The 24,508-nt window shown below is 61.9% G+C and overlaps 1 protein-coding gene across 1 annotated transcript; it reads left to right on the forward strand.

Annotated features, from left to right (window-relative positions):
* Positions 1 to 867: 867 nt before the first annotated feature.
* LOC123354017 (syntaxin-binding protein 2-like) lies at positions 868 to 23,987 on the forward strand. The gene is made up of 20 exons (XM_044995614.1): positions 868 to 1,000; positions 2,505 to 2,570; positions 3,979 to 4,028; positions 5,041 to 5,122; positions 5,704 to 5,780; positions 7,924 to 8,002; positions 8,669 to 8,772; positions 9,918 to 10,066; positions 10,818 to 10,902; positions 14,638 to 14,768; positions 14,920 to 15,027; positions 15,951 to 16,008; positions 16,505 to 16,570; positions 17,243 to 17,323; positions 17,658 to 17,793; positions 18,896 to 19,002; positions 19,487 to 19,576; positions 21,778 to 21,863; positions 22,448 to 22,605; positions 23,852 to 23,987. The coding sequence occupies exons 2-20, from the start codon at positions 2,534 to 2,536 to the stop codon at positions 23,929 to 23,931; spliced, it is 1,764 nt and encodes a 587-aa protein (XP_044851549.1). The 5' UTR covers positions 868 to 1,000; positions 2,505 to 2,533; the 3' UTR covers positions 23,932 to 23,987.
* Positions 23,988 to 24,508: the final 521 nt, after the last annotated feature.

Genomic DNA, 24,508 nt, shown 5'->3' on the forward strand with positions numbered 1-24,508 from the left:
CTCCTTCCCCTAGTCGTTGGGAGAGATTACCTTGATTCAGCTCCTTGAATCTAAACAAAGAGGGATTCACCTCCCCCCCACCTGTCCCTGGTGAGTCAAACTAAACCCCTGAGGTTTCAAACAAGGGAAAAAAAACCAAACAGGTTCTTAAAAATAAAAGCTTTAATTAAAGAAAAAAAAAGTAAAAACTATCTCTGTAAAATCAGGATGGAAATGCTTACAGGATATACAGCTTATAAAACTAATTACTGCACCACCAGAAGGGAAGGGCTGGGGCAGGTCTCTGCACTCCACATGTCACACGCAGACAAGGCAAAACAAACCATGTCACAGAATGAATCAATTGCAGAGCCTCGACTAGAACCCAGGAATCCTAACTGCTAGCTCTCTGCTCTGACCATTAGACCCCACTCTGCTTGCAGTCAGGATTGAACCCAGGAGTCCTGACTCCTAGACCCCCCCTCCACCATTCCTCTAATCTAGTGATTCTCAACCAGGGTTACATGTGCCCCTGGGGGTACGCAGAGGGTCTTCCAGGGGTACATCAACAGGCTACATAAAAAGCATTAGTGAAGTCAGTGCAAACTAACATTTCCTACAGACAATGACTTGTTTATACTGCTGGGTGTGTTTTGTTATAGGATTATAGTCTGTTAAAATATGTGTCTATTAAATTCAATGTGTAGTTTGTAAAGCTAAAGCAGCAATCCAAGATGGAGTCTGAACTGCCACCTTGTGACCGCCATCTTGTTGTTTACTGTTATCATGGCCCAGTCCTAACTGGATCCAACCGGTTTTTCCCCCCATTGGCCACTCCAAGGACAATGTCACCCTTGCTGGGACTGTACCATATTTTCCCGCCACTAAAGGGGACTGAGCTCCCTGCCGAGTGGCGCAGTCCATCCCAGTGACTGTGTGCGCGGCTCAGGCCTGCCCAGCACGTTCTGCCCGAAGTGACGAGTGAGGGAAGGAGATTCCATCGAACCCGCTCCTGCTCCTGGTACAGCCCGGGGCCTGGCTGGGGGGCTGGGTGGAGGTGGGGGGGCGAGGGGCCTGGCTGGGGGGCTGGGTGGAGGTGGGGGGCGAGGGGCCTGGCTGGGGGGGGGGCTGGGTGGAGATGGGGGGTGAGGGGCCTGGCTGGGGGGCTGGGTGGAGATGGGGGGTGAGGGGCCTGGCTGGGGGGCTGGGTGGAGGTGGAGGGGCGAGGGGCCTGGCTGGGGGGCTGGGTGGAGGTGGGGGGGCGAGGGGCCTGGCTGGGGGGCTGGGTGGAGGTGGGGGGGCGAGGGGCCTGGCTGGGGGGCTGGGTGGAGGTGGGGGGGCAAGGGGCCTGGCTAGGGGGTTGGGTGGAGGTGGCGGGGCGAGGGGCCTGGCTGGGGGGCTGGGTGGAGGTGGGGGGCGAGGGGCCTGGCTAGGGGGCTGGGTGGAGGTGGCGGGGCGAGGGGCGTGGCGAGGGGGCTGGGTGGAGGAGGGGGGGCGAGGGGCCTGGCTAGGGGGCTGGGTGGAGGTGGCGGGGCGAGGGGCCTGGCTGGGGGGCTGGGTGGAGGTGGGGGGGCAAGGGGCCTGACTGGGGGGCTGGGTGGAGGTGGGGGGCGAGGGGCCTGGCTAGGGGGCTGGGTGGAGGTGGGGGGGCCAGGGGCCTGGCTGGGGGGCTGGGTGGAGGTGGGGGGGCGAGGGGCCACTCTGGGGGGGGCTGGGTGGAGGTGGGGGGGCCAGGGGCCTGGCTAGGGGGCTGGGTGGAGGTGGGGGGGCGAGGGGCCTGGCTGGGGGGCTGGGTGGAGGTGGCGGGGCGAGGGGCCTGGCTGGGGGGGGCTGGGTGGAGGTGGGGGGGCCAGGGGCCTGGCTAGGGGGCTGGGTGGAGGTGGGGGGGCGAGGGGCCTGGCGGGGGGGGCTGGGTGGAGGTGGGGGGGCAAGGGGCCTGGCTAGGGGGCTGGGTGGAGGTGGGGGGGCGAGGGGCCTGGCTGGGGGGGGCTGGGTGGAGGTGGGGGGACACAGCTGAGGGGGGCACTGGTTGGAAGGGGGACTTGCAGCTCGGGGGGGGGCTCTGACCGGAGTGAGCTGAGGCCCCACTACCCGAACCCCGTCCTCGCTTTAAGCCTGCCCGAGGCCCCTGCCTCCCTCTGTGCCCCACGTGACCAGGTGGGGGTTCAGTGGGGACCTGCGTGGCCCTGTCACCAGGCGCCTGCCCATGGGTGCCCGGGCCCGGCCCCCACAGCGCCAGAAGTGGGGGGCTGCGGCGTTCGGCCGTCATCAGCCTTGCAGACATCGACCCACCAGCACCTCAGTTGCTTTATACTGAAATCAGTCACTGGGGGGGCTGGGCCCATCCATCAGTGACACTAGGGGGGGCTGGGTCCATCCATCTGTGAGGGGTCACAGACACTCCCCAGAGCACGGCAGGGAGAGGCCAGGGCGCGCACAAGGGCAGGAACAGAGCAGGGGCGGAACCCAGGAGTCCTGACTCCAGCCCTGCCCCGTGCACAGCTGACTCCCACTTCCCCCCACAGGACTCGAGTGGACGTGACAGGAGGCGAAGATGGCTCCATCCGGGTTGAAGGCAGTGGTGCGTGAGAGTAAGTGCGGAGCCGGGGGCAGGGCCCAGTTGGGGAGGATTAGGTGTCAGTCGGAGCAGAGAGCTCCCCCCATCACCTGCTTGTCACACAGCAGAAGGGGAAGGAGGGTGTCTGCCCCACCCCCAAGGGCTGCCCCCTGCCATAGGAGCTGCACCTTGGGGGAGCATCTCTTTCCATTGGGGTGACTCCCACCAGGGCCAGTGGAAGGATATTTTGTGCCCTAGGCGAAACTTCCAACTTGCGCCCCTCCCTCTCCCCATCAACCACCTCTGAAAACTAGTAATCTTAGTGTTATAAACAGCCTGTCAGAACGGGTAATGGCTGCGTGCGAGGAGAAAAATGACATCATAGCCACTTTGTACCATAGTGAAGCAGTACGCTTCAGCCCAGCCCCATCGCAGAGCTGGCCTAGGCTATAGCTGTAATGTAGGAGAGAACAAGTTAAAGCCTGACACTCGATCAGCATGGCCTCTGCTGCCTTGTGCATGCTGGACTCTGAGGTGTTTGTTAGTCCTTGTCTTCTCACAACACCCTGACCTGCTGTGAGGGCTGCGTTACTTCAGAAGCCCAGGCCACTGCTGAATCTCCAGCCCAGGCTGCAGTGGACGGGGCCTGTGGCTAAATCCAAACCACACACCTGGGGTTTAAAAGGCCAGGGCTGGGCCAGGGCACCGTGAGGCTGAAGAGCAGCTGGTCTGGGGGGCTCTCCAGGTCCTCGGCCACCAGCATGTTGGGGGTGAGGGGGGTGAGCACGAACTGATCCACCTCGGCCACCAGCAGCGCCGCAAAGCCCAGGGAGGAGGCCACGTTCTCCGCGCCACCCCACAGCTGCATCATCACCTGGAAGTACTCCCGCTCCACGCCGCCCAGAAGCTCCACCCGCATGGGGACAGAGTCGCAGCTAGGCCAGGGCTCGGCTGCCGTGTGCTGTTAGCGGATCCCATGTTTGGGGGGGAGCCCAGTGCTGGGATGGCAGGGGGTGTGGGTGGGTGAGTGGAAGAGAGAGCCCAGTGCTGGGGCTGCAGGTAGTGTGGGTAGGGGGGCACTGGTGAGTGGGGGGGAGCTCAGGGATCTGGGGGGGGGGGGGAGCCAAAATTCTTTTGCTTGGGACGGCAAAAAACCTAGAGCCGGCCCTATCTCTTGCTGCACGGGGTCAGATCCTTAGTTCAGCTGCGCTCGTATCTGGCCTGGCAGAAAGGAAAGGTTATCAGAGCCACGGCCCATCTAGCCTGCCAGCCCACCACGGTCGGTGACTGGGGGCTCTGCTAGGAGCACATCATTAGCTGGCCTGAAAGCAGCCTCTGAGCCACTTCCCCGAGGGGTCTTTCCACCAGCCAGTGGGTCCTGGCTCAGGGCACAGCCATCTTGTCCGAGCCCCACCACTAATCCCCGTCTCTTTCCCTCGCAGAGATCTTCAGCGTTGTCTTTCGCAGCGTGAAGAAGGAAGGAGAATGGAAGGTAAGCCGGCCGGGCCTGCTGCCCTGGTGTCCCCCTGGGGATATGCTGTATCCATATATTGTGCTCCTCCCCCTCCAGCCTCTTGGGATTCATTAGAAACCTGAGGTTTTCCAGGCTGGATCAGATCCCTGCTCTGTCTAGCCCATCATCCGTCTCCAGCTAGACTTGGGTATGTCTGTCTTCCCCAGCTTGTCCAGCTAGCCCCATATCCCCCCCACCCCCCCCACCCCCACCGGATCAGACCACTGGGCCCAGTGAGCCAGCCTGGGTGGGAGGAGGAACAGGAGACGCCAAGCATGGGGGCAGTATGCACCATTGGGCAGGCAGGTTATTGAGCCCCCGGCATGGGCTGGGCTGGGGTGTGTGGAGCAGTGGGCTAGGCCGGTGCGGCAGAGGGAGCACAGGGGACTAGCTTTCCCAGTGGCTGGAACTGGTACAGAGGGATGCTGGGCTGCACAGAGCAATGGGTTCATTCGGCACGGAAGGAAGGTGGTGGAGATGTTGGGCCGATGGCCTACAGGGCTTTCCTAGGGGAACATGGAGACTCCTCTCATTCCATTTCTCCGTGCCCTGATCCTGGTTCTGTCCGAGGGCTGGGGACCGGGTATGTGGTGGATCAGAGCAGGGCACTGGGAGCTAGGACTCCTGGGTTCTGTCCCTGCCTCTTGCACTCACCCTGTCACCTGGGCGAAGAGGCTGATCTCCTCCAGTCTAGGAGGGTAGAGCCATTCCGAATGGCCGGGGGTCCCAGGTTTGTCTCCGTCTCCTACATCTCATACCAGCCACTCTGCTCGGAGCCGCTTTCCTTGTCGCTCCTCACGCAGTCCTTAACACGGTCAGCTCAGCCAAGTGCAGGCTTGGTAACGGCCCTGCTGCTCTGCTGTGGAAGGGCTGGGCCGGGAGCCATCGGCTCTGCCGTTAGCAGTCGCTCTGCTCCCTTGGCTGTGCCATGGATGATGATGGTGGGCAGCTGGGCTCAGGGCAGTGACTAGCTCCCCTCTCGCTACCTCAGGTGCTAATCATGGACCACCCGAGCACGCGCATCCTCTCATCATGCTGCAAGATGTCCGACATCGTGGACGAAGGCATCACATGTGAGTGGCCCCTCCCTCCCGTCTGATCCCCCCGCCAGGGCTCCCCTCCCCCTTGGACACACCTCATAGTCGGGGAGTTGACTTGTCTACATTCACGTTTGCATCTAGTTTCCTCCCTTTGCAGCCCCGTAGACGCCCTCCTTGCTATTGGTACCTTCCCAGCCAGCTCTAGTTCCCTTAGCCCGGCGCTTTCAGCCCCTGGAACGTCTTCAGCGCTTTTCTCAGCTCCCGTTAACTCCTCGCTGCTCCTCCCCCACGCTGCAGGCAGGGTCCTGGCTGGGGAGGGGGAATGCTGGCTCCCTGCTCCAGGGTGGAGGGCACAGAGCTGAGCCAGGACTCTAGCGGGGTGTCCCCAGCACAGTACAAAGAGATGTTCCCTCCCTGCTCCATACTGTGGCAGCATCGCAGCCCATGGCCCCACATCAAAGCAGCTGCTGCATTGTAGCCTGCAGAACCCCCCAGCCTGCTGCCAGCGAACATCCCTGTTCCCCTTGGCTTTCCCTCCCCCCATCCCGGTGGAGAGCAGCTGGGGTGGGTGGCTAGGACGCACTGACCCACACCCAGTGTCTGCTCTCTCCTAGCTGTGGAAGATATTGACAAGTGCCGGGAGCCAATCCCCAGCCTGGAGGCCATCTACCTGCTCAGCCCTGTGGAGAAGGTAGGAGCTCGGGCCTGAGGCAGGTGGATGGGGAGCAGGGGAGACCCCGGGGCAGCTCCTTGTGCTGCCTGGAGGTGGCGCTGTCCGGGGGGATGCGCAGCACGACCTCAGGATGGGAATGGGGCTAGTAGGGGCCCCCCAAGAGGCTGCTTCCCCGGAGCTGGGCTTCGTGTTCTTTGCCATGGGAAGCACAGATTGTCCCACAGACCTCTCCGCAGTGCAGTCCCATGGGGGTTGGATGGGATGATGCAGCAGGTGGAGAGAGGCAACCTCAGCTAAGCTGACCAGATAGCAGGTGTGAAAAATCGGGACAGGTGTTGGAGGGGTAATAGGATCCTATAGAAGAAAAAAACGCAAATATTAGGACTGTCCCTATAAAATCGGGACATCTGGTTACCCTAACCTCAGCTGAGACTCAAAGCGAAGGAGAATCGCTGAGGCAGAGGCTCATGTAGCGGGGACTGTGGGGGAGGAGGCTCCTGCATCTGCTGCAGGGAGGTGAGTGGAGGGAGACCAGGGGCAGGGGGCACTGGCGGAGCATGGTGCAGCCCAGAACCCACAGGTGCTGCCCGCGGACGGAGCGCTGGAGTAGAGGCCTGCGAGCTGGGGGCTGGGGCTCGGGACCGGTGTAATGATGCTGGTTCTGGCGGGACCCAACTGAGAGTGCCAATTCAGGACAAATTGCTTAAAACAGGGCAGTTCCAGCCCAAGGCTGGGGGTTTTCCACCTCTAAGGCAAACCAAACCAGCCAGCCAAAGGACTTTGGTCTTACCCCAGTGGCTAACCACAAGTCACACAAGGAATTCCCTTAGACACTCCAGTCTCCCAGTATCACCACAAGTGCCACTCGTTATGGGGACAAATGGTTATGAAAACCAATGCCCTAATAAAAGAAAAAGGGTTCTCCTGATCCCTAAGGACCAAGCCGCAGACCCAGGTCAATATATAAATCAGATCTTACCCACAAATCATGCTGTTGCCAGTCCTTTAGAATCTAAAATCTAAAGGTTTTTCCATAAAAGGAAAAAGATATAGATGAGAGCTAGAATTTGTCAAATGGAATCAATTACATACAGTAACGGCAAGGGTCTTAGTTCAGGCTTGTAGCAGTGATAGAATAAACTGCAGGTTCAAATCAAGTCTCTGGAGTACTGTACATCCACAGCTGGGATGGGTCATTCGGTCCTTTGTGTAGAGCTTCCTTGTAACAAAGTCCCTCCAGAAGTATGAAGCAGGACTGAAGACAAGATGGAGATGAGGCATCAGCCTTTTATAGTCTTTTCCAGGTGTAAGAACACCTCTTTGTTCTTACTGTGGAAAATGACAGCAAAATGGAGTCTGGAGTCACCTAGGCAAGTCTGCCTACATATCTGCCTTCTCTCAATAGGTCAGTTGTTTAGCTGATGATCCTTAGTGAGCCATCAAGCAGGCTAGGCAGAGCTAACTCCAACTTGTCTGAGGTGTCACCCAGAAGCATAGCAGAAGTTTGAAATACACACAGTCTAGAGCCAATATTTGTAACTTCAACTACAAAAATGATACACATATACATCCAGCAAACCACAACCTTGTCTTAGACACCCTATTTGACCCCATTTATACAAGATTTGGTTCCACTACATCCATGTTCTATATGGTCCCTGTTCACGTCAATAACGTCACAACCGGGCAGCCAGGTTCTCACCTGTCACAATGGCCGGTCACGTGGTCCGAACAGCTTCCGAACACCCTGCCTGGCTAGCTGGTGTGGCAAAGCTGCAGGTGCCCAGTGTGGCACCGGGGAAGGGAGCGGGCCCTGATGGCGGCTGCCTGGGATTGCTGCTTGGCCGGCTGTTCCCTGGGCACTGCTCAGAGCCCACTTAGTTCAGCAGCAAGGCCAATGCCAGGTCCCGTCTGTGGCCGAGCACGGACACTTGTGTGCCAGCGAGAGACGGGGCTGGGCCCTGAGGCTGTCCCGGGCACATGGGCACATGCCCTGCTCCAGGTGGGGAGGGAGCCCAGAGCCAGGGGGGTGAAAACCAGCCCACCTCCTGACAGCATCATGCTGGACCCTGAGTCCCCAGGGGCTGGGCATGGGCTGGGCCCTTCGGGAAGCAGGGAGGGGCCTCGGCTGGTGCTGACAACCCCCCTCCCCCCTTTGCAGTCGGTGCAGGCTCTGATCAGTGACTTCCAGGGCACCCCCACCTTCAACTACAAGGCGGCTCACGTCTTCTTCATCAGCCGTGAGTATCAGGAGACAGCGGATTCCCCAGCTGGGAGCCTGGCCAGCGGCACAGTGGGGGTGGGGGGTCTCTCTCTGCCAGCAGGCCAGTGCCCCAGCAGACCAGACCGAACGACCCCACCTACCCCTTCCCCCCTTCTCCCCCACGGGCCTGCCTCCAGCCAACACGGCTCACAGCGTGCGCCCAGAATGGTGGCCTCTGGCTACCATTCCCAGCATGCATTGCTCCATCAGTCCCAACTGGGGTGGGGGGATGGGACACCACCAGAATACTCAGTGTGTCAGGGTCACATCTGCTTCTCCCCATTACAGCGGCAGGGGGAGCCCAAGTCTCCGTTCCTCCTTGTGCATCATCCTGAGCTGAACACTCCAGTCACTTCCCCCTGTGGAGGGGCTGAGGGAGGGTGTGAGACGGGGCTGCACAGGAGAGATTATGGCCCCCCCTCGCTGCTGATGCTGCAGAAGGCGAGAACCCGGGGTGACTCTGGTGGGGCTGGATTCATCGTTGACTCCTGTGTGTCCGCGCTGGCTTGCCCAGGTTCCCCACAGGTGTGCAGCACTACTGCCCCTGCTGTGCCCATCCTGGCCCTGTCTGGGGGGGCTGGCGCTGTGCTGGGGGTCCTGAGCCCTGTGCCTGTCACCCCCACCCACTGCCTTTGCCTTGCAGCCTGTCCTGAGCCTCTAGTCAAGAAGCTGAGGAAGTCACGGGTCACCAAGGCCATCAAAACCCTCAAGGACATCAACGTGGCCTTCCTGCCCTACGAGAGCCAGGTGAGGGGTGGCCGGGCTTTGGAGGAGCTGGGCTGCGGGGCAGACAGTGACGTACGACCCCCCACCCTTAGTGTTCAACGGGGGTGGGGGGAACCTTTCCCTTCTAGGGCCCTAGATTTGATGCCAGCACAGGGCAGCAGGGACTAGCTGGCTGCTCACACCCTGTGAGACGTGGAATCGCTGGCTTAGATGTCTAGGGGAGGAGGGCCCTGCCTCCCCGGCTTTACCAGCTCTTACCGATGGTTTATACCAGGCCTGCAAGACAGCCCGATACTCCACACGCCTGCCCTTTGCCCAACCGCCCCATCCCCTCCTTGTGTCGTCAGTGGATTTCCCCCCTCACGCCCCTGAGGGGAGGGCTGTGTTGTCAGCCCCATTGCATTGATGGGGAAACTGAGGCACAGAGCGATATGAGCCTGGTCTACACACAAAAGCTTTGTTGGTCTGGGTTTGTTATGGGGACATAAGAGAAAAAATCCCCCCAGTAACTGATGCAGCTGTGGTGGCAGAGCCCCTGGGTAGATGCCGATATGCTGGCCAAGCAGTCCTTTCGCCACTGTAGCTTATTTCATCTGGGGTACCGGTGCCAGCTGTGCCAAGAGAAGCTTTGGCAGGTATAAGCTGAGTGTCCGTCAGGAGGCTTTGCTGGTTCACCCGTCCTGTTGCGCCAGCAAACCCTTCATGGCCGATACTGTTTTATTGGTGTCCAAGCACGTTTGCCCCAATGGCTCGTTCTGTTTGGCCAGTGAAATAAGCGACAGCAGCAGACGCGCGTTGATGCCAGGTTTGCCCGTGGCTACACTGGGGCTTTCACCAGACTAGAAGCGTGGCCAAGCCCCCTCCCCCAACATTGACTTCTCCAGGGCAGAGACACACCCCGAGGGCACCTGGGAGTCTGCAGCTCAGTAAGGACCTGAAGACGGGGAGTCTTCATCCCAGGCTGGTGCATGAATCTTTGGGCCACTGTCCCTCTGCCACAACAGGAGTGGCTCTGGCAAAGGGATCTCCCTCACTAGGGGCTCGCTATGGCTCTGCCAGGCTGGTCTGGTCCAACAGCACATCTTAGGGGCGTGGTATGGGGCACAGCTGGCCTGGCTGCGAGCGGTTGGCACCAGGGTCTGATCTCTGCTCCCCTCGCCCCCCAGGTGTACTCCCTGGACAGGCCACAGACCTTCCACATCTGGTTCAGCCACTACCGCGCCTGGGAAAAGAACAAGGAGCAGGAGATGCTGGCAGAGCAGATTGCCACGTTGTGCGAAACCCTGGAGGAGTATCCAGCCATCCGCTACCGGAAGTGAGTGTGCCGGGGGAAGGGGTGTGACGAAGTGGGAATGTTCTTAATGTTTTCTCTGAATACTGCGTGGGTGCCTGTGACGCAGCAGGGAGAGGGGAGTATTGACCTGGGCAGGTTGCAGGGGAGTTTTGCTGGGACTGTCTGCATTGGGGATGGGAAACTTTCCTTGAGGCCAGATACCTGAGCATGTAACCTGAGAACCAGGAGGGGGGTTGGAGCCAGGTGACACCTTTACCCAGGAAATGGACAAAGGCTGGAGGAGGAGTCGGGGGGAGGCTGGGTGAGATGGCTGGAGGGAGTTTCAGTTTGGAGCTGGCTGGGAAAATGGAGGGGAGCCTAGCCAGGGTGCTGGCCTCCCTGGCACCCCCAAGATGGACCTGACTGAGGGGGTCCTGTTGTCTGTACCTGAAAGACCTGCCTTGGACTGTGTTGCTGTCATCTAAACAAACCTGTTTTACTGGCTGGCTGAGAGTCATGGTGAGTCACAGGAAGCCGGGGGTGCAGGGCCTTGTCTCCCCCACACTGTGACAAGGGGAACCCAGCTATCTGCTTCAGGAAGTGAGTGTGCCCGGGGGAAGGGGTACCCAGCTATCCCCTATAGGAAGTGAGTGTGCCGGGGAGGTACCCGGCCATCCGCTACAGGAAGTGAGTGTGCCCAGCGGGGGAAGGGTACCTGGTCATCTCCTACAGGAAGTGTGTGTGCCCTGCGGGAGGAGAGGTTTCTGACCCATAGGGTTTGTCTTTGTTGCAGGGACCATGAAGAGAACTTCCACCTGGCTCGCGCTGTGCTGGCCAAACTCAAGGCGTTCAAGGAATACGAGCCCAGCATGGGAGAGGTGAGTGAGCTGTGCCGGCCATGCCCTCGCCCTGGGACAGAGCCGTGTGGGGAGCACATGAGAAGTAGAAGGAAGGAGGAGTGATTTCAAACCTGCTCGGAGATCCTGGCGAGGGGAGGGGTGGGGTCTAGACCTGCTTGGAGATCCTGAGGGGTTGGCAGAACAATAGCATTCCCTGTGTGGGGACTAATGGCCCCAGCCCTTCTCTAACACTGGCCGTGGGCAGATCTCAAAGTGCTCTACAAAGGCCAGTGTCCTTATCCCCTCTGTACAGATGGGGAAACCGAGGCACCGCCTGGGGAAGTGTGTGCCCAGCACAATCTCTCTGTTTATAAACAGGGCAGTTCGGTCACAGAACTAAGCTTTGCACACGGAGCCTCTTCCACACCTGGACACTCCTGTCTGTGTGTGCTCCTACACCCATCCCCACGGTATCGGAACCTCACTAGTGAATTCAGCCTCCCAGGGGAGGCGGGGTGGCCTGTGTTACAGATGGGAAACTGAGGCATGCAGGGAGTCTGTCAGAGCAGGATTAGAACCCAGCTCTCCTAAGCCTTAGCCACAAGTCAGCCCTGGCCTGTGGGCTCCCCCCAGCTTCTGCCGTCCCCATCCCACCCCCAGCAGAGGGGAGCTGCAAACCCACCCTGCCCTGGATTCTCGCACAAGAAACTCAGAGGTTCCTGTCCCTCTAGGAGAAGCAAAGTGATGTAAAATCCAAGGCCTGCCCAGATCTCTCCCTCCTGTTGCTTCTGCTCTTGCTTCCAGCCTTTGCCGAGCTGCTGGGAGACTGTGCACCTGTGACCAACTGGGAATGTTTGTAATATCTTTTATGAAGCCAGTGCATGCCTCAGTTTCCCCTATATGTTGCATGGCTTCTCTGGTGGGACATGGGGGGGAAGGACTCTCAGGGAAGGTAAGAATCATGGTGTGTGAGGGGCTGTCACCTCCCTGTCTTGGTGAAATGAAGAGAATCCAACCCAGATCAGTCTGGGAGCCAGAAAGACCGTGCCAGCTCCAAGGGCTCCTGGCTGGACACTCCCAGCAGGGAATCGGAGCAGGGCCCCCAGCTCGAGAACACAGAGTTGGAAAGGTTTGAGCTGGGGGATAAGTGAGGGAAGCTGGGAGCTCTCGCCTGAGAACTGACCAAGGTCAGACTGAGGCCTGGTCTACACGAGGCAATTGGGTCAGTGTAACTGTGTCGCTCGGGGCATGAGAAAGGCGGCGTCACTGAAGCGGCGCAGCTGCAGCGGTTTACATGTAGACACAGTGGTGAGCTGGAGCCGGTTCGCGGGAACCAGTTGTTAAATTTAGAAGCCCTTTTAGAACTGGTTGTCCTGAGTGGGAAAACCAGTTCTAAAAGGGCTTCTAAATTTAACAACCGGTAAGTTTAAGTGACCCAAGAGCTTAGCTTGGGGGGAGCAGCCGCTCCCCCTCAGCACATTACCTAAAAGTGGCACCTTAGGCGCCGACCCCGTGGGTGCTCCAGCTCCCCACCCCAGCCCCAGCCCCAGCTCACCTGTGCTCCGCCCCGCTTCTCCCCCACTCCCCCCGCTTCCCGCAAATCAGCTGTTCACATGGGAGGGCTGAGAAGCAACCAACGGCTCCGCGCACACCTGGCTGCCCAAACCGTCTACACAGGGAAGGGATTGACAGCATGCTTGTTAACCACCGGAGCTACTTGCTGCAGACTCCTGGCTCCTATTCCTGCCTCTGCCACCTACTCCTGGCACGCTGCTCCATGCCTCAGTTTCCCCCGGGTAACATGGGTTAGTGCTTACACCTATGACAGGATATCCCTGGGGGGACTCACAGGAGTAAGAGCAGCAGGGTGTGCACGGAGCAGGACTTTGAGCTCCCCAGCACTGCTCTCAGCTCCTGAGAATAGCACAGATCAGACAGGGGCTGCAGGCTGGACTGCCCAGCCCCCTTCAATAGAATCCAGACAGCTCGCCCACCGCAGGGCCGGGAGTGCTGACTCAAGCCCCTGCTCCATGCAGCACAATCCTGGCTGGCTAGTCCAGTGTGCCCCCCACATTGCCAGCTGGCGCAGAACCCCAGGGTCTCTTGGAGCATGGCCTCTAGCAGTCAGGTCTCCAAAGCCACCCAGCCCCTCGTGACAGCGCCCTGGGGCCTTGTTTGCACTAGTCCCTCTTGCCTTGATGTTTCCCAGCTGCCAGCCCTGAGGAGTAGCTGGCACAGGCAGAGCACTAACCGCCCCTCTGCTCTGGGCAAGGTGGGGTGACCCAGTGGTTATGCCAGCCCCCATCTGCAGTCGGGGATCCCTCCAGCAGAGTTGAACTGACAAAGGTGTGAGCCGAGTCCAGGAGGTGAGGCGGGGGGTGTGGGGCACGCTGGGCATAGCAACCCACCCAGGCTGGGTAGGTCTGGACAGCAATGATGGCGCCAGCTCTGGGTTCATGTCCCTGCTCTGCCACAGACTCCCGGTGTGACCTTGGGTGAGTCACCCAGCCTCTCTGGGCCTCCATCCCCCTCTGCAATGGGGTGACAGCGCTGCCCAGCCCCACGTGCATGGTTTGGCGGGGGGAGGCAGGATGAAGCAATGATAGTGCTACAGTGGTGGGGGCCAGATACTCCTCCAAGAGAGGCACCTCCCCATCAGCCTCAACCAGGGTGACCAGAGAGCAAGTGTGAAAATCAGGACAGGGGGTGGGGGGTAATAGGAGCTTACATACGAAAAAGACCCCAAAATCAGGACTGTCCCTATAAAATCGGGACATCTGGTCACCCGAGCCTCAACCCATTTACCCAGAGACTGTGGAGATCTGCCAGCGAGTGGGTGATGACTGGTCCGAGGTTCTGCTCCCAAGCGTGGCTGAAAATCGGGCCATGTACTGAGGTGGGACAGTTGGGGAAGCGTCAGGGGCTGTACGTTCCCCCCCCCACTCCGACTGTCTGTGCTACCCAGCGAAGAGCAGACACAGCCCCTTGCCGAGGTGCTCCTGGGTGGGCTTGGGTTCCACTGGGGCTGCTGGAGCTGGTCTCAGAGCCGTCTGCCATGGGAGCGCAGGGCTGGTCTCCTATCGCCACCTGCTGCGCCAAGAGGGCAGTGCATGCTGATCAGGCAGGGAGCATGGGCTGGGCCAGCGCCCATGATGTGGGTCTGAGATGCTGACCATTTGAGTGGTCTCTGTCCAACTGGATGCTGGGGGGCCACCCAGGCTGGGAGTGGGGAGCTAGAGCCTCACATGGGGTCCCAGCTCAGATGCAAGGTGGGGCATCGGGATAACGTCCCATTGTCCCCCTCTGGGACCTTGTATCAAAGAGTCTCTGGGCCTGGTGTTGGTTAACAATAGACTAGCCAGGGCCTTCTGGTGTAGTTCCCCCCGCCCCCACGCAGCATATGGGGCAGGGGGCAGTCGGGGGGCTGCCTTGCAAGGGGCACGCTCCCATTGGTGGAGAGGCACGAGCAGAGAGCGTGTTTAGGGGAGGGGAGCATTGCTATTTGCAGGAGGGGCAGGTGGCCTGTCCCTGCAGGGGGCGTTGCAGCACAGCTGGGTGGGGAGCTCTCCCTGCCGGTCAGGGCAGGACCCCAGGGCACGTCCCAGCTAGCTTGGGAGGTGTCTCTTGGCTTCCTGCTGGGGTTGGGGGCTGGGCCGCAGAGAGGGCGGGTGGTGAAGTTTCAGGCCACCAGGACCCATTGGATTGTGCCGTGTGAGCCAGGCCAGGACCCCTCTGCTGGAGCAGGGGGTGACGGGTCTCTCTCCTTTGCCCCAGGGCCCCGACAAAGCCCGCTCTCAGCTGCTGATTGTGGACCGGAGCTTCGACCTGGTGTCCCCACTGCTGCACGAGCTCACCTACCAGGCCATGGCCTACGACCTGCTCAGCATTGAGAACGACACCTTCAAGTAGGGCCTGGCTGCCAGCAGGGGGCACCCCGCACTCCTCCTCAGGCGGGCGCGGGGGGGGGGGATGTGACCCAGGCACCTGCACTGCTCTGCAGCCCCCAGGCTTGGGGGAGGGGTGCCGCAGCCTGACCCCATCTCCCCTCCCCCACAGGTACGAGACGACGGGGACCAGCGACTCACGGGAGAAGGAGGCGCTGCTGGACGAAGATGACGAACTCTGGGTGCAGCTACGCCACATGCACATCGCTGACGTCTCCAAGTGAGCGCGCTCAGCCCTGCCCCTGACACACCCCTCCATGCCCCACCCATCCCTCGGACACTCCCCACCGTGCCCCACCCAGGGCCAGAACCCATCTCCCCCTCCCCCCAGGATACACCGCTCTGTGCCCCAACCAATGCCTAGTGCTGGGACCTGCTACCCACCCCCATGCTTCAGCACACCCCTCCCCTCCACACCCACTGCAAGAACCTCTCCCCTCGAACACACCTCTCCCACCCAGTGCCAGGACAGCCCACCCCCTTGACACACCCCTCCCCCTATTTTCCAGTGCTGGGACTTCCCCCATCTGCCCCTTCAGACACACCCCTCCCCTTCCCTTCCCACCCAGTGTTGGAACCCCGCTCCCCCTTGGATACACTCCTCTCCCATCCAGTGCAGGGACACCCCCCCCAACACACCCCTCTCCTGCTCACTGCCAGGACTCCCCCTCCCCCTCCCACCCAGTGCTGGGGCCCGTCCCTCAGACATGCTCCTTTTTGAGTGCTGAGACCCCCTGGCCCCAGCCCCTCTCCCCAAAGGACCCCTGAGCTCTCCCTTCCAGAGCCACTGTCTGCACCTCCTCTCGGAGATCCCCCTGGACACTGTCTTCCCCCGATCCCAGGATCTCCCCATGCGCCTCACAGCCCCCTTGAGGGAGTCCTTCACCGACCTCCTACTGGGCCTGCTGCTGCCCCCAGACCCACCCAGCAAGGCGCCAGGAGCCCCCAGAGGTGCACTGAACTCTCTGCCTTGGAGTAACTTGGGAAGAGCCCCCCACACTCCCCCGGCCCCATCTGAGGCTCTCGAGGCAAAAAACCCTGTTGCCTGTGGGGCGGGGGCTCTATCCCCTGTAGCATAGGACAGGGCTCCCCCTACCTTCAAGGCAGTGCCTGGCTCCGGCCTGACCCGTCTCCCTGCTGCAGGAAGGTGACGGAGCTGCTGCACACCTTCTCTGAGAGCAAGAGCCTGACCACGGACAAGGTGCGGCGGGGGAGTCCGGGACGGGGGGACCCATCCCACTGCCACTGATGGGGAGGAGGGGCTGCTCTGCTGCCCCAGGAGGCCTTGGCGGGGGGGGGGGGGCTGTCCCATTGCTCCCAGGGTTTGCCTGTAAAGGGCTAAGAAGTATATGTGGAGCCCCCTGCCCCCCAGCCAGAGCTCTGGAGCTCCCCACAGTGGGGGAGGGCAGGGGCCCATGGGGCGGGGTCAGACAGCAGGATCGCGGCCGCGCAGGGAGAGCTGCAGGGAGCCAGACCTGGCATCTCCGCGGCCTGCTGCCGCTTTACACCTCAGGGGGTGCTTGGGTTGCGGGGCTCCCATCTCATTCCAGCTCGCCTGGGAAAAGCAGGTCTAACCCAAGCCACAGCCATGTGTGGCCTGAGTGACCCGCCCTGGCCCAGGCGAGGCCTCTGCCCTGCAGGGGTAGGGGGTTCCATGTGCTGGGAGGGGCCGGGATCTCACCACTGCTTCCCTCCAGGCCAACATCGAGGACCTGTCCCAGATGGTGAAAAAGTTGCCCCAGTACCAGAAAGAGCTGAACAAGGTAACGGCGCTGGAGCTGTTAGTGGGCAGGGGGCAGGGCATTCAGTGGGGTAATGGGGGGGGCAGGGTGCTCTGTGGGGCGGGTGAGGCACATTAGGGACTCTCTGGGGGGCAGGACACTCTCGGGCACTCTGCTTTACTGCCTGATGAGAGCTGCTGACCTGTCCCATCGGGCAGAGCCATTTTCCCCCCAGGTGCTGTGTGGCACCATGGGCAGTAGCAATGCCCCAGCAATGGCAGCCCTTGGGTAATGCCCACGCCTTGCTGCTGCAGCTCTCGGGAGAGGGCCTTGGTGGGCTTCCAAACTAGCCCGTTGGAGCCACTCCTGGTGCCACTGGGCCATGTGCCAACGGAAAGCTCCTGGCCACTGGCACAGGTACCCCGACACCTGCTGGTCTCCAAGCCCCCAGCCTCGTGGTGACTAACAGAGAAACCATGGGCTGCTTTGGAAGCTGCTTCCTCCGCCTGATCCTCCCCTCCAGCTGCCCCGCTCCACCCCAGAGGTGGCAGCACGTCAGTGCTGGGCAAAACAATCCCTATATACTTGCCTTATACAGCCGGTTGGGGCTGCCCCTCTGGCTGAGGGGCCCTCCTTGCGGGTTGGGGCGGTGCAGGTGCTCTGGACCAGCCGGTGATGCGGTAAACTCCCCCATGCCCTGGTCTCTCCCCGCAGTACGCCACACACCTGAACCTGGCTGAGCACTGCATGCGGCACTTCAAAGGATCGGTGGAGAAGCTGTGCGGCGTGGAGCAGGTGGGTCTGTGGGCAGAGCCTGGCTGGGGGGCAGAGTCTGGCTCATGACTCAGCCCGGAGAAAGGGGTCTCAGACCCACAGGCTCGCTGGAGCCAGGGCCAGCCCCACCATGCAGCACCAGGGGTGCAGAAAGGGGACATGGGGCTCAGGTTACTCTCTGGAGGCACATTGCGCACCCCAGGGGGAGCCGACCCCAGGGAGGAGGGGGCCCTGGCACAGGGGGTAGACGAGCTGTGGGTCATGGGGCCATCGCGTCTCCCATCCTGTTGCGGGGGTGGGAGGAAGCGGAGCGGCCTGACCTGGGCCTTGTGTGTGCACCTCCCTCGCCCCCCAGGACCTGGCCATGGGGATGGATGTGGATGGGGAGAAGATCAAGAACCCCGTGAAGATCATCGTGCCCGTCCTGCTGGACCCCAGCGTGCAGGCCTATGACAAGCTCCGTATCATCCTGCTCTACATCTTGAACAACGGTAACGCCACAGGCCTGCAGGGGGCAGCACTGGGGGGATGTCGACACACACCCTGAGCAGCCCCCAGCCCATTCTCTGCAGGGAGGGGAAATGGAGACACACACCCGGAGCAGCCCCCCGGTCCATTCTCTGCAGGGAGGGGGAACATCCCTCCCTTCCTGCAGGCTGTTCAGACACCATGTTCTGCCTCTGAGCCCCCTGCGACCAGCTCCCTGCCCACCCCTTGTGTCCTCCCTGGACCAGCTCCCTGCTTCTTGCTGCATCCAGCCCCTTCCCCCAGCTCACCAGGGCCTGGGGAACCTCCCTGCCCCTGACATTGGCACAGTCCCTCTTCCCCCATCGGTTCCTGCCCCATGCTGGCTCAGTGGGCCAGGGCCCTGCTCCGGGACCCTTCCTGTAACCCTGCTCAGGCACTGCCCCTGCGCCCATTGCCCAGGCCAGGTGCCCTCATGTGGCTCCTCTGGCTGCCCAGTTTCCTGGCCAGGGGGTGCTGTGGAGTTGCCAGGCCTCCCCCTCTGCACTAAGCAGCAGTAAATGGTTTTGGGGGGGGTTGCCCTCCCTCCAGCTCAAGGCCTCACAGCCTTAAAGAGCCAGACCATGGCTCTGACACTGCACCTGACTGGCCACAAAAGGGGGAGCCCAGATCAGGGGGAGGGGGGCTCCCACTGCACTGCCGGGGGGAGCTAGAGAGACCCCTGCCCCCAGCGCCCGAGAGAACCTGTGGAGGCAGGAGCAGCAAGAACCTGAATTCAGTCATTAACTGTGTGGGATCCAGTGGGTTAGAGCGGATGGTGCTGGGAGCCAGGACTCCTGGGTTCTACCCCCAGCTCTGAGAGGGGAGTGGGGTCTAGTGGTTAGAAGGGGGCTGGGAGCCAGAACTCCTGGGTTTACCCCCAGCTCTGAGAGGGGAGTGGGGTCTAGTGGTTAGAGGGGGGCTGGGTGCCAGGACTCCTGGGTTCTGCCCCCAGCTCTGAGAGGGGTGGGAAGAGCAGGATCTCAGGATTTGATCGGGGAACTAGGACTCCTGGGCCACGGACTGAATGTGCCTGGGTTGTGGGTGCGTCCCAGGGGTGCTAGCGCTGACCTGTGTCTCCCCATGCAGGTGTGAGCGAGGAGGGCATCAGCAGGCTGATCCAGCATGCCAGCATCCAGCAGCAGGGCAACATCATCCACAACATGGAGCTCCTGGGCACCTCCCTCAGGTGTGGGGTAAGGGACTGGGGCCAGGGGCCGGTAGCTGTACCCATGCCAAGGGGCAGATCTGTGCTGCACAGGGGAGCCCAGGACATCCTGGGGGTGTCCCCCTATGGCAGTGACCTACTCCCAGCACAGAGGTGGCCTCTGCCCCTGTACAGTGGGGTGACGCCCTCCCCATATGAGGGTGACCCCTGAGTTACTCCCCATCTGGGGTGACCCCTTCTGCCCCTGCAGAGGACCCTGGGGGTCAGGACCTCAGATCGCCAGGGAGCTGGAGCTGGTGACTACTGCATGGGGTGAAGCGGCTCTGTCCTCCCACCAGTCTCTCTCCCCTCCTCTCTCTCTCGCTCAGTGATCCATTCTGTTCTTTTCTCTGCCTCTCCCCTGCCAGCCCGGCTGGAGCGACTCAGATAGGCCGCGCTCTCCCTGTCTGCCCCCATTCCCACCCCGCACCCCCTCCCTGCTGCCTCTCACCCCCTCTCCCTTCCTCCCCCAGAGCGGGCAGCTGCAACCCAAGAGGAAGATGAGGCTGGAGTCCACCTACCCGCTCTCCCGCTGGACCCCCAGGCTCAAGGACGTCATGGAGGTACCCGGCTGTCTGCTTCCTGGCCTTGGGGGTGGGGGTCACACCTGGCAGGCTGGGCACAAGGGGGAGGGGTTGCTTTGGGGTCAGCCATGTGTAGAGCCCTGCATATCCGCGCACCATTTCTGCAGATAGTGGATCGGCTGCAGATACAACCAGGTCAGTCTCTACTCCCCAGCAGCGCCTGGCCCACAGCATCCGGCTCATGCAGCCCGGGGGGCGCAGCGCGCTCGGGGCCGCCAGCCAGCAGCCAGTGGCTGTCCGGCACCCATTTGCCCCACTGCGCTGCTTCCTGTGCTGCAAATCGAGCAGCACCAGCCTCCCCATCAGCTCCTGGGCAGCAGGATTTGGGATTGGAGCGGGCGGGGCCTCGGCGCCAAGGGTGACCAAATGTCCCGATTTTATAGGGACAGTCCCGATATTCGGGACTTTTTCTTATATGGGAACCTATTACTCCCCACACTCTGTCCCGATTTTTCATACTTGCTGTCTGGTCACCATACCAGGCTCTAGCCATGTGAGGGGCTCAAAGAGCCCTCTCCTGCTGCCATCCTTAGGGTCTTAAATCATAGACACGAGTGCCGGGGAGTTGTCTTACCCGGTGCTGCGATGCTGCCACCTCTGGGGTGGGGCACGGGCGGTTTATACAGGGGTCCCTCACTGGGCCTGAATTCTTTCTGAGGAGTGGCAGGCAGCTGTTAACAGCCGCACAGCAACACTGCCTGGGAGTCTAGTGCACAGGGGCGGCTCTAGGATTTGCACTGCCCCAAGCACGGCGGCACGCCGCGGGGGGCGCTCTGGCGGTCGCCGGTCCCGCGGCTCCGGTGGAGCATCCGCAGGCATGCCTGCGGGAGGTCCTCCCGCGGGATGCCGCCCCAAGCACGCGCTTGGCGCGCTGGGGTCTGGAGCCGGCCCTGCTAGTGCAGGAGGTGATCAGTGTGTGGGGCTGGAAGTGCAGGGGATCCAGGCAGCACACTGTCATGACTGGCACTGGAATCTGAATGGCCGGCAGGGTCCTTGGCCTAACCTCCAGTGAGGAGCAGCTGTTTGACGTTCATCTGAAGGACAAACTCCTGCAGCACAGTACTGGTCACTGACTGACCGGGGAGCGCGCCCCCTGCAGAGCCTCCCCACTCCCTGCAGTACAGAGCCCCCTAGCGCCGCACTGGGGCCAACACTGACTGACTGGGAAGAGCGCCCCCTGCTGAGCCCTCCCCCTCCCCGCTCCCTGCAGAACAGAGCCCCTTAGCGCCGCACTGGGGTCACAGAGCACCCTCTGCTGACTCACTAGCACCCCCCAGCACCCAGTGGCTTTTCCTTAGAGGTCTCCTGTCCAAGCACTGCCTGGGCCCAAACCTGCTTAGCTTGTGAGAGGTGACATGGTCGCTCCTTCCCCCCACGCTTGCTGGGGCCTGAGCCCCTCGTCGCCCTGCCCTGTGGGGCACTCCTCAAGGGGGTGAGGGGAGCACATTTAGTTGCCTTCAGCCTACTGGCTTGGGGATCCTCCAGGCCAAGGATTAACCCCGCTGCCCGAGCTCCTGTCCCTGGTAGATCACAGGCGGGAGGCTCCCAGGCCCCTGCTCCAGCGCTGTGATGGTTCCTCCTGTGGGATTTTGGAGCAGGCAGTTGCGGTAGCCTCAATCCCATGGCTAATCCAATCAGGGGCGCTGCCCCCCGCGCCAGCCGCAGCTCGTCAGGCCTTAAGCTTCCCTGTACAAGTCAACGCAGCGGATTCATGTAAAAGCCCCTATTATGTGGCATTCGGCTGTATCACAGCCTGGGCCCCCTGCGTGGCTGGGACACACCTCATGGGGCAAGAGGCAGGGCCTGGATCTGCCTGCAGCAGGGAAAGGGCACTGAGGGCAGCCTCCCCCCCCAAGTGAGGGGCCCTGGATCCAGCTGCAGGAGGTCTCTGCCCTCCCCATAACGATGGAGGGGTGGGGAGTTCACAGCAGGGTACTGAGCGGCTGAGGGGGATGTGGGGAGATGGGGGGCATCACTGGAGGAGTCCGTGTGCTCTTTGCTGGCTCCCCATGCGCCACCCCAGAAAGGGGGCCCCAGGCTGCTCCCCCCAGGGAGTGTCAATCATTCAGTGAGGAGCTGTCCCAGCCCTTCCCCCCAGTGGGGCCTGGCTTGGCCACCAGGTCCAAGGTTCCTGCTGCTTGGCCCCTGCTGACCTGCCCTCCCCCTGCCCTCCCCACCAGGACATCACTGAGGACAGACTGGACAGGGAGCTGTGGCCCTTCCTCTCAGACCCGGTCCCTTCCACCAGCTCCCAGGCTGCTGTCAGGTAAGGCTGAGCCTGGCTGGGCTGTGGGGGGGCAGAGCCCTGACATCCTCCCCCCTCCCCCCCCAGGGTGTAGGAGCCTCTGTGCCTGGGAGTGTGTGGCCAGGACCCTGCCCTCTACAGGGGAGGGGGTGCCCAAGAGCCTGGAGCCCTGGACCCCTCTCAGCATGTCTCCCGCCCCCAGCAGTCCCTCAGCACACCAGGGCCCAGGATGGAGGAAAGGGACTGGCCCAGCTTCAGACAGCACCCCCAGCCCAGGGCAGGTGCCACCCTCCCCTACTCCCTCTTGCCGGCTTTGGGTCTCCTGTCCCACGGCCTTGGGCAGGGCCTGCCCCCCAGCCTCCTCGGGGCCCTGCCCTTCCATCTGGCATCCCTCAGCGAGCCCCTGGTATCCACACTGCCCCTCTCTCCCCCCAGCACCTGCTTCGGGCAGTGCCCACCCCTCCGCCTGGCATTCCCTCAGCGAGCCCCTGGTATCCACACTGCCCCTCTCTCCCCCCAGCACCTGCTTCGGGCAGTGCCCACCCCTCCGCCTGGCATTCCCTCAGCGAGCCCCTGGTATCCACACTGCCCCTCTCTCCCCCCAGCACCCGCTTCTGGCATTGGCACAAGAACAGGCCAGCGGCCGAGAACCTGACGGGCCAGCGCCTCATCATCTACGTGCTGGGTGGGGTGTCCATGTCTGAGATGCGCTGCGCCTACGAAGTGACCCAGGCCAGCGAGGGCAAGTGGGAGGTGGTGATCGGTGAGTGGGGCGAGTCCTGGGGGGAGGGTGGCTGGAATGCCCAGGTCAGGGACAGTCGGGACCCTCTGGGAGGGGGAGACCCTAGAACCACCTGCCCAGCACCCACAGGGCGCCCATGCCACCCTCTGTCCTCCTGCACTGGGGGGGGCCTGGGAACAGATGTGCTGGCCCCACCTGCCCGCAGCCCCACATGGCCTGTATCTAGCCACCTGAGCTCCTGGCCTCTGGCTCCCCAGGGCTCTCCTTGCCCAGGGATGTAGACGGGTCAGACTCACCCCCGCGGCGCCTCCTGCTGGTGACTCCGGGAATTAGCTCGGTCCAGCGCTGGAGCGCCCTCTGCAGGCTGGTGATCCGCCTGTCCTCTGGCCCCCCGTGTCCCTCCCTGGACCCGGTGCCCTTTCACATGGGGTGCTGCCCCTGGCAGTAACCCCTTTCTCTCTGGGTCTCCCCTCCTTGGGGAACCCCCACCCTCTATCCCCACCTTGCCTCAGTATAGGCTACTGCCAGTCATTGTCTAGCCCCACACTCTGGGGCAGACTGCAGTATCAGCCTACTCATCACAGGCAAAGGGGTTTGGACCTGCTGCCTTGGCTTACCCCTGGGCTGCCCTCTGCAACCCCCAGTACCTGTTGGCCCTTCGCTAGGCCACAGCCTGGGGCTTTCTAGGCTGGAGCTCCCCAGCTCCTCTGCCTTTCCCCAGCCCTGCTTCACTCAGGTATCCAGTCTCAAGCTCCCTGCAGCCAGGCCCTTCTCTCTCTGAAGGCAGAGAGAGACTGTCTGGGCTTCTGGCTTCCCTGGCCTTTCTATAAGGCCCTTGGCTCAGTTTGGGGCATGGCCCCAGCTGCAGCCACTTCCCCAATCAGCCCAGCCTAGAGCAGCAGCTCTCAAGCCCTGCCAGGCCCTGCCAGGCCCAGGCAGGAGCAGGGGTTTCACCCTGCTACAAGGGACCATGTGTGGGGGCCCAGTCAGACACCCCCAGGAACACCCATGGGGATATGGCTCACCCCCTGCACACACCCCTCTGAGACCAAGGGTGAGGAACACTGTCAGCGGGTGGATTCTTGCCTGGCCATGCAGGGTACAGCGGCACGAGGGGTGCGGTGCCAGGCCGTGGGGGGGCAGGAGACAGCCCCTCCCTCCCTGCACTAGAGCAGGGTCCAGCTGCAAGGATGGGGGCGATGGTGATGCCAGCCTCATGCCTCCCCCACTGTGCCCACCGCTACCAACCACCTGTCTCCCCCCCCAGGTTCCAGTCACATCCTGACCACCAGGCGCTTCCTGGATGACGTCCAAACCCTCGACCAGCTGGCCCCCGAGGAGGCCTAGAAGCAGCCCCTTCCTCCCAGAGACTCTGCCCCCCACAGCTCGCTGCCCCCAGCTCCACCTGCTTTTCTCAACAAGGCACCTTCCCCCCTACTCCTGGCTGCAGTGTCAGTTCTTGGGGGAGGGACGGGAGAGGGGCTGGGACCCCCCAGGCTGCTTGGCTGTTAGGGCAGGGGGCAGGCCAAGCTCCCTCCCTCTGACACAGCGTCTAGGGTTGTCACCCTTTGTGCCCCATGGCCACCCTGCCCCCGATGGGTAGGGGGAGAGTCAGGCTCTGTTATCTACCAGCTTCAGCCATTCCTACCCTGCCTGGGACCCAAAGCACAGCCCCTCCCCCTCCCTCTCCGGTCACCCCTCTGCCAGCGATGGGGGGTGCACAGAGGCTGCTACCAGCGTCTGGCTTTGGGGGGATGTGATCCAGCCACTAAGCCCCAGGCTGCGTCTGTCCAGTCTGCAAAGGGTTAAAGAGAACCCCCTCCTTCTGCCCCCATATCATTCCCCTTCACCGCCTAGGGGTGCTGGCCCAGCCCTGGCTCCCTGCACCCCTCCCACCACAGCCTGGCACCCTGGCCTCTCGGCC

Source organism: Mauremys mutica, chromosome 20 (assembly GCF_020497125.1).
Source record: "Mauremys mutica isolate MM-2020 ecotype Southern chromosome 20, ASM2049712v1, whole genome shotgun sequence".
Taxonomy (NCBI): Eukaryota; Metazoa; Chordata; order Testudines; family Geoemydidae; genus Mauremys; species Mauremys mutica.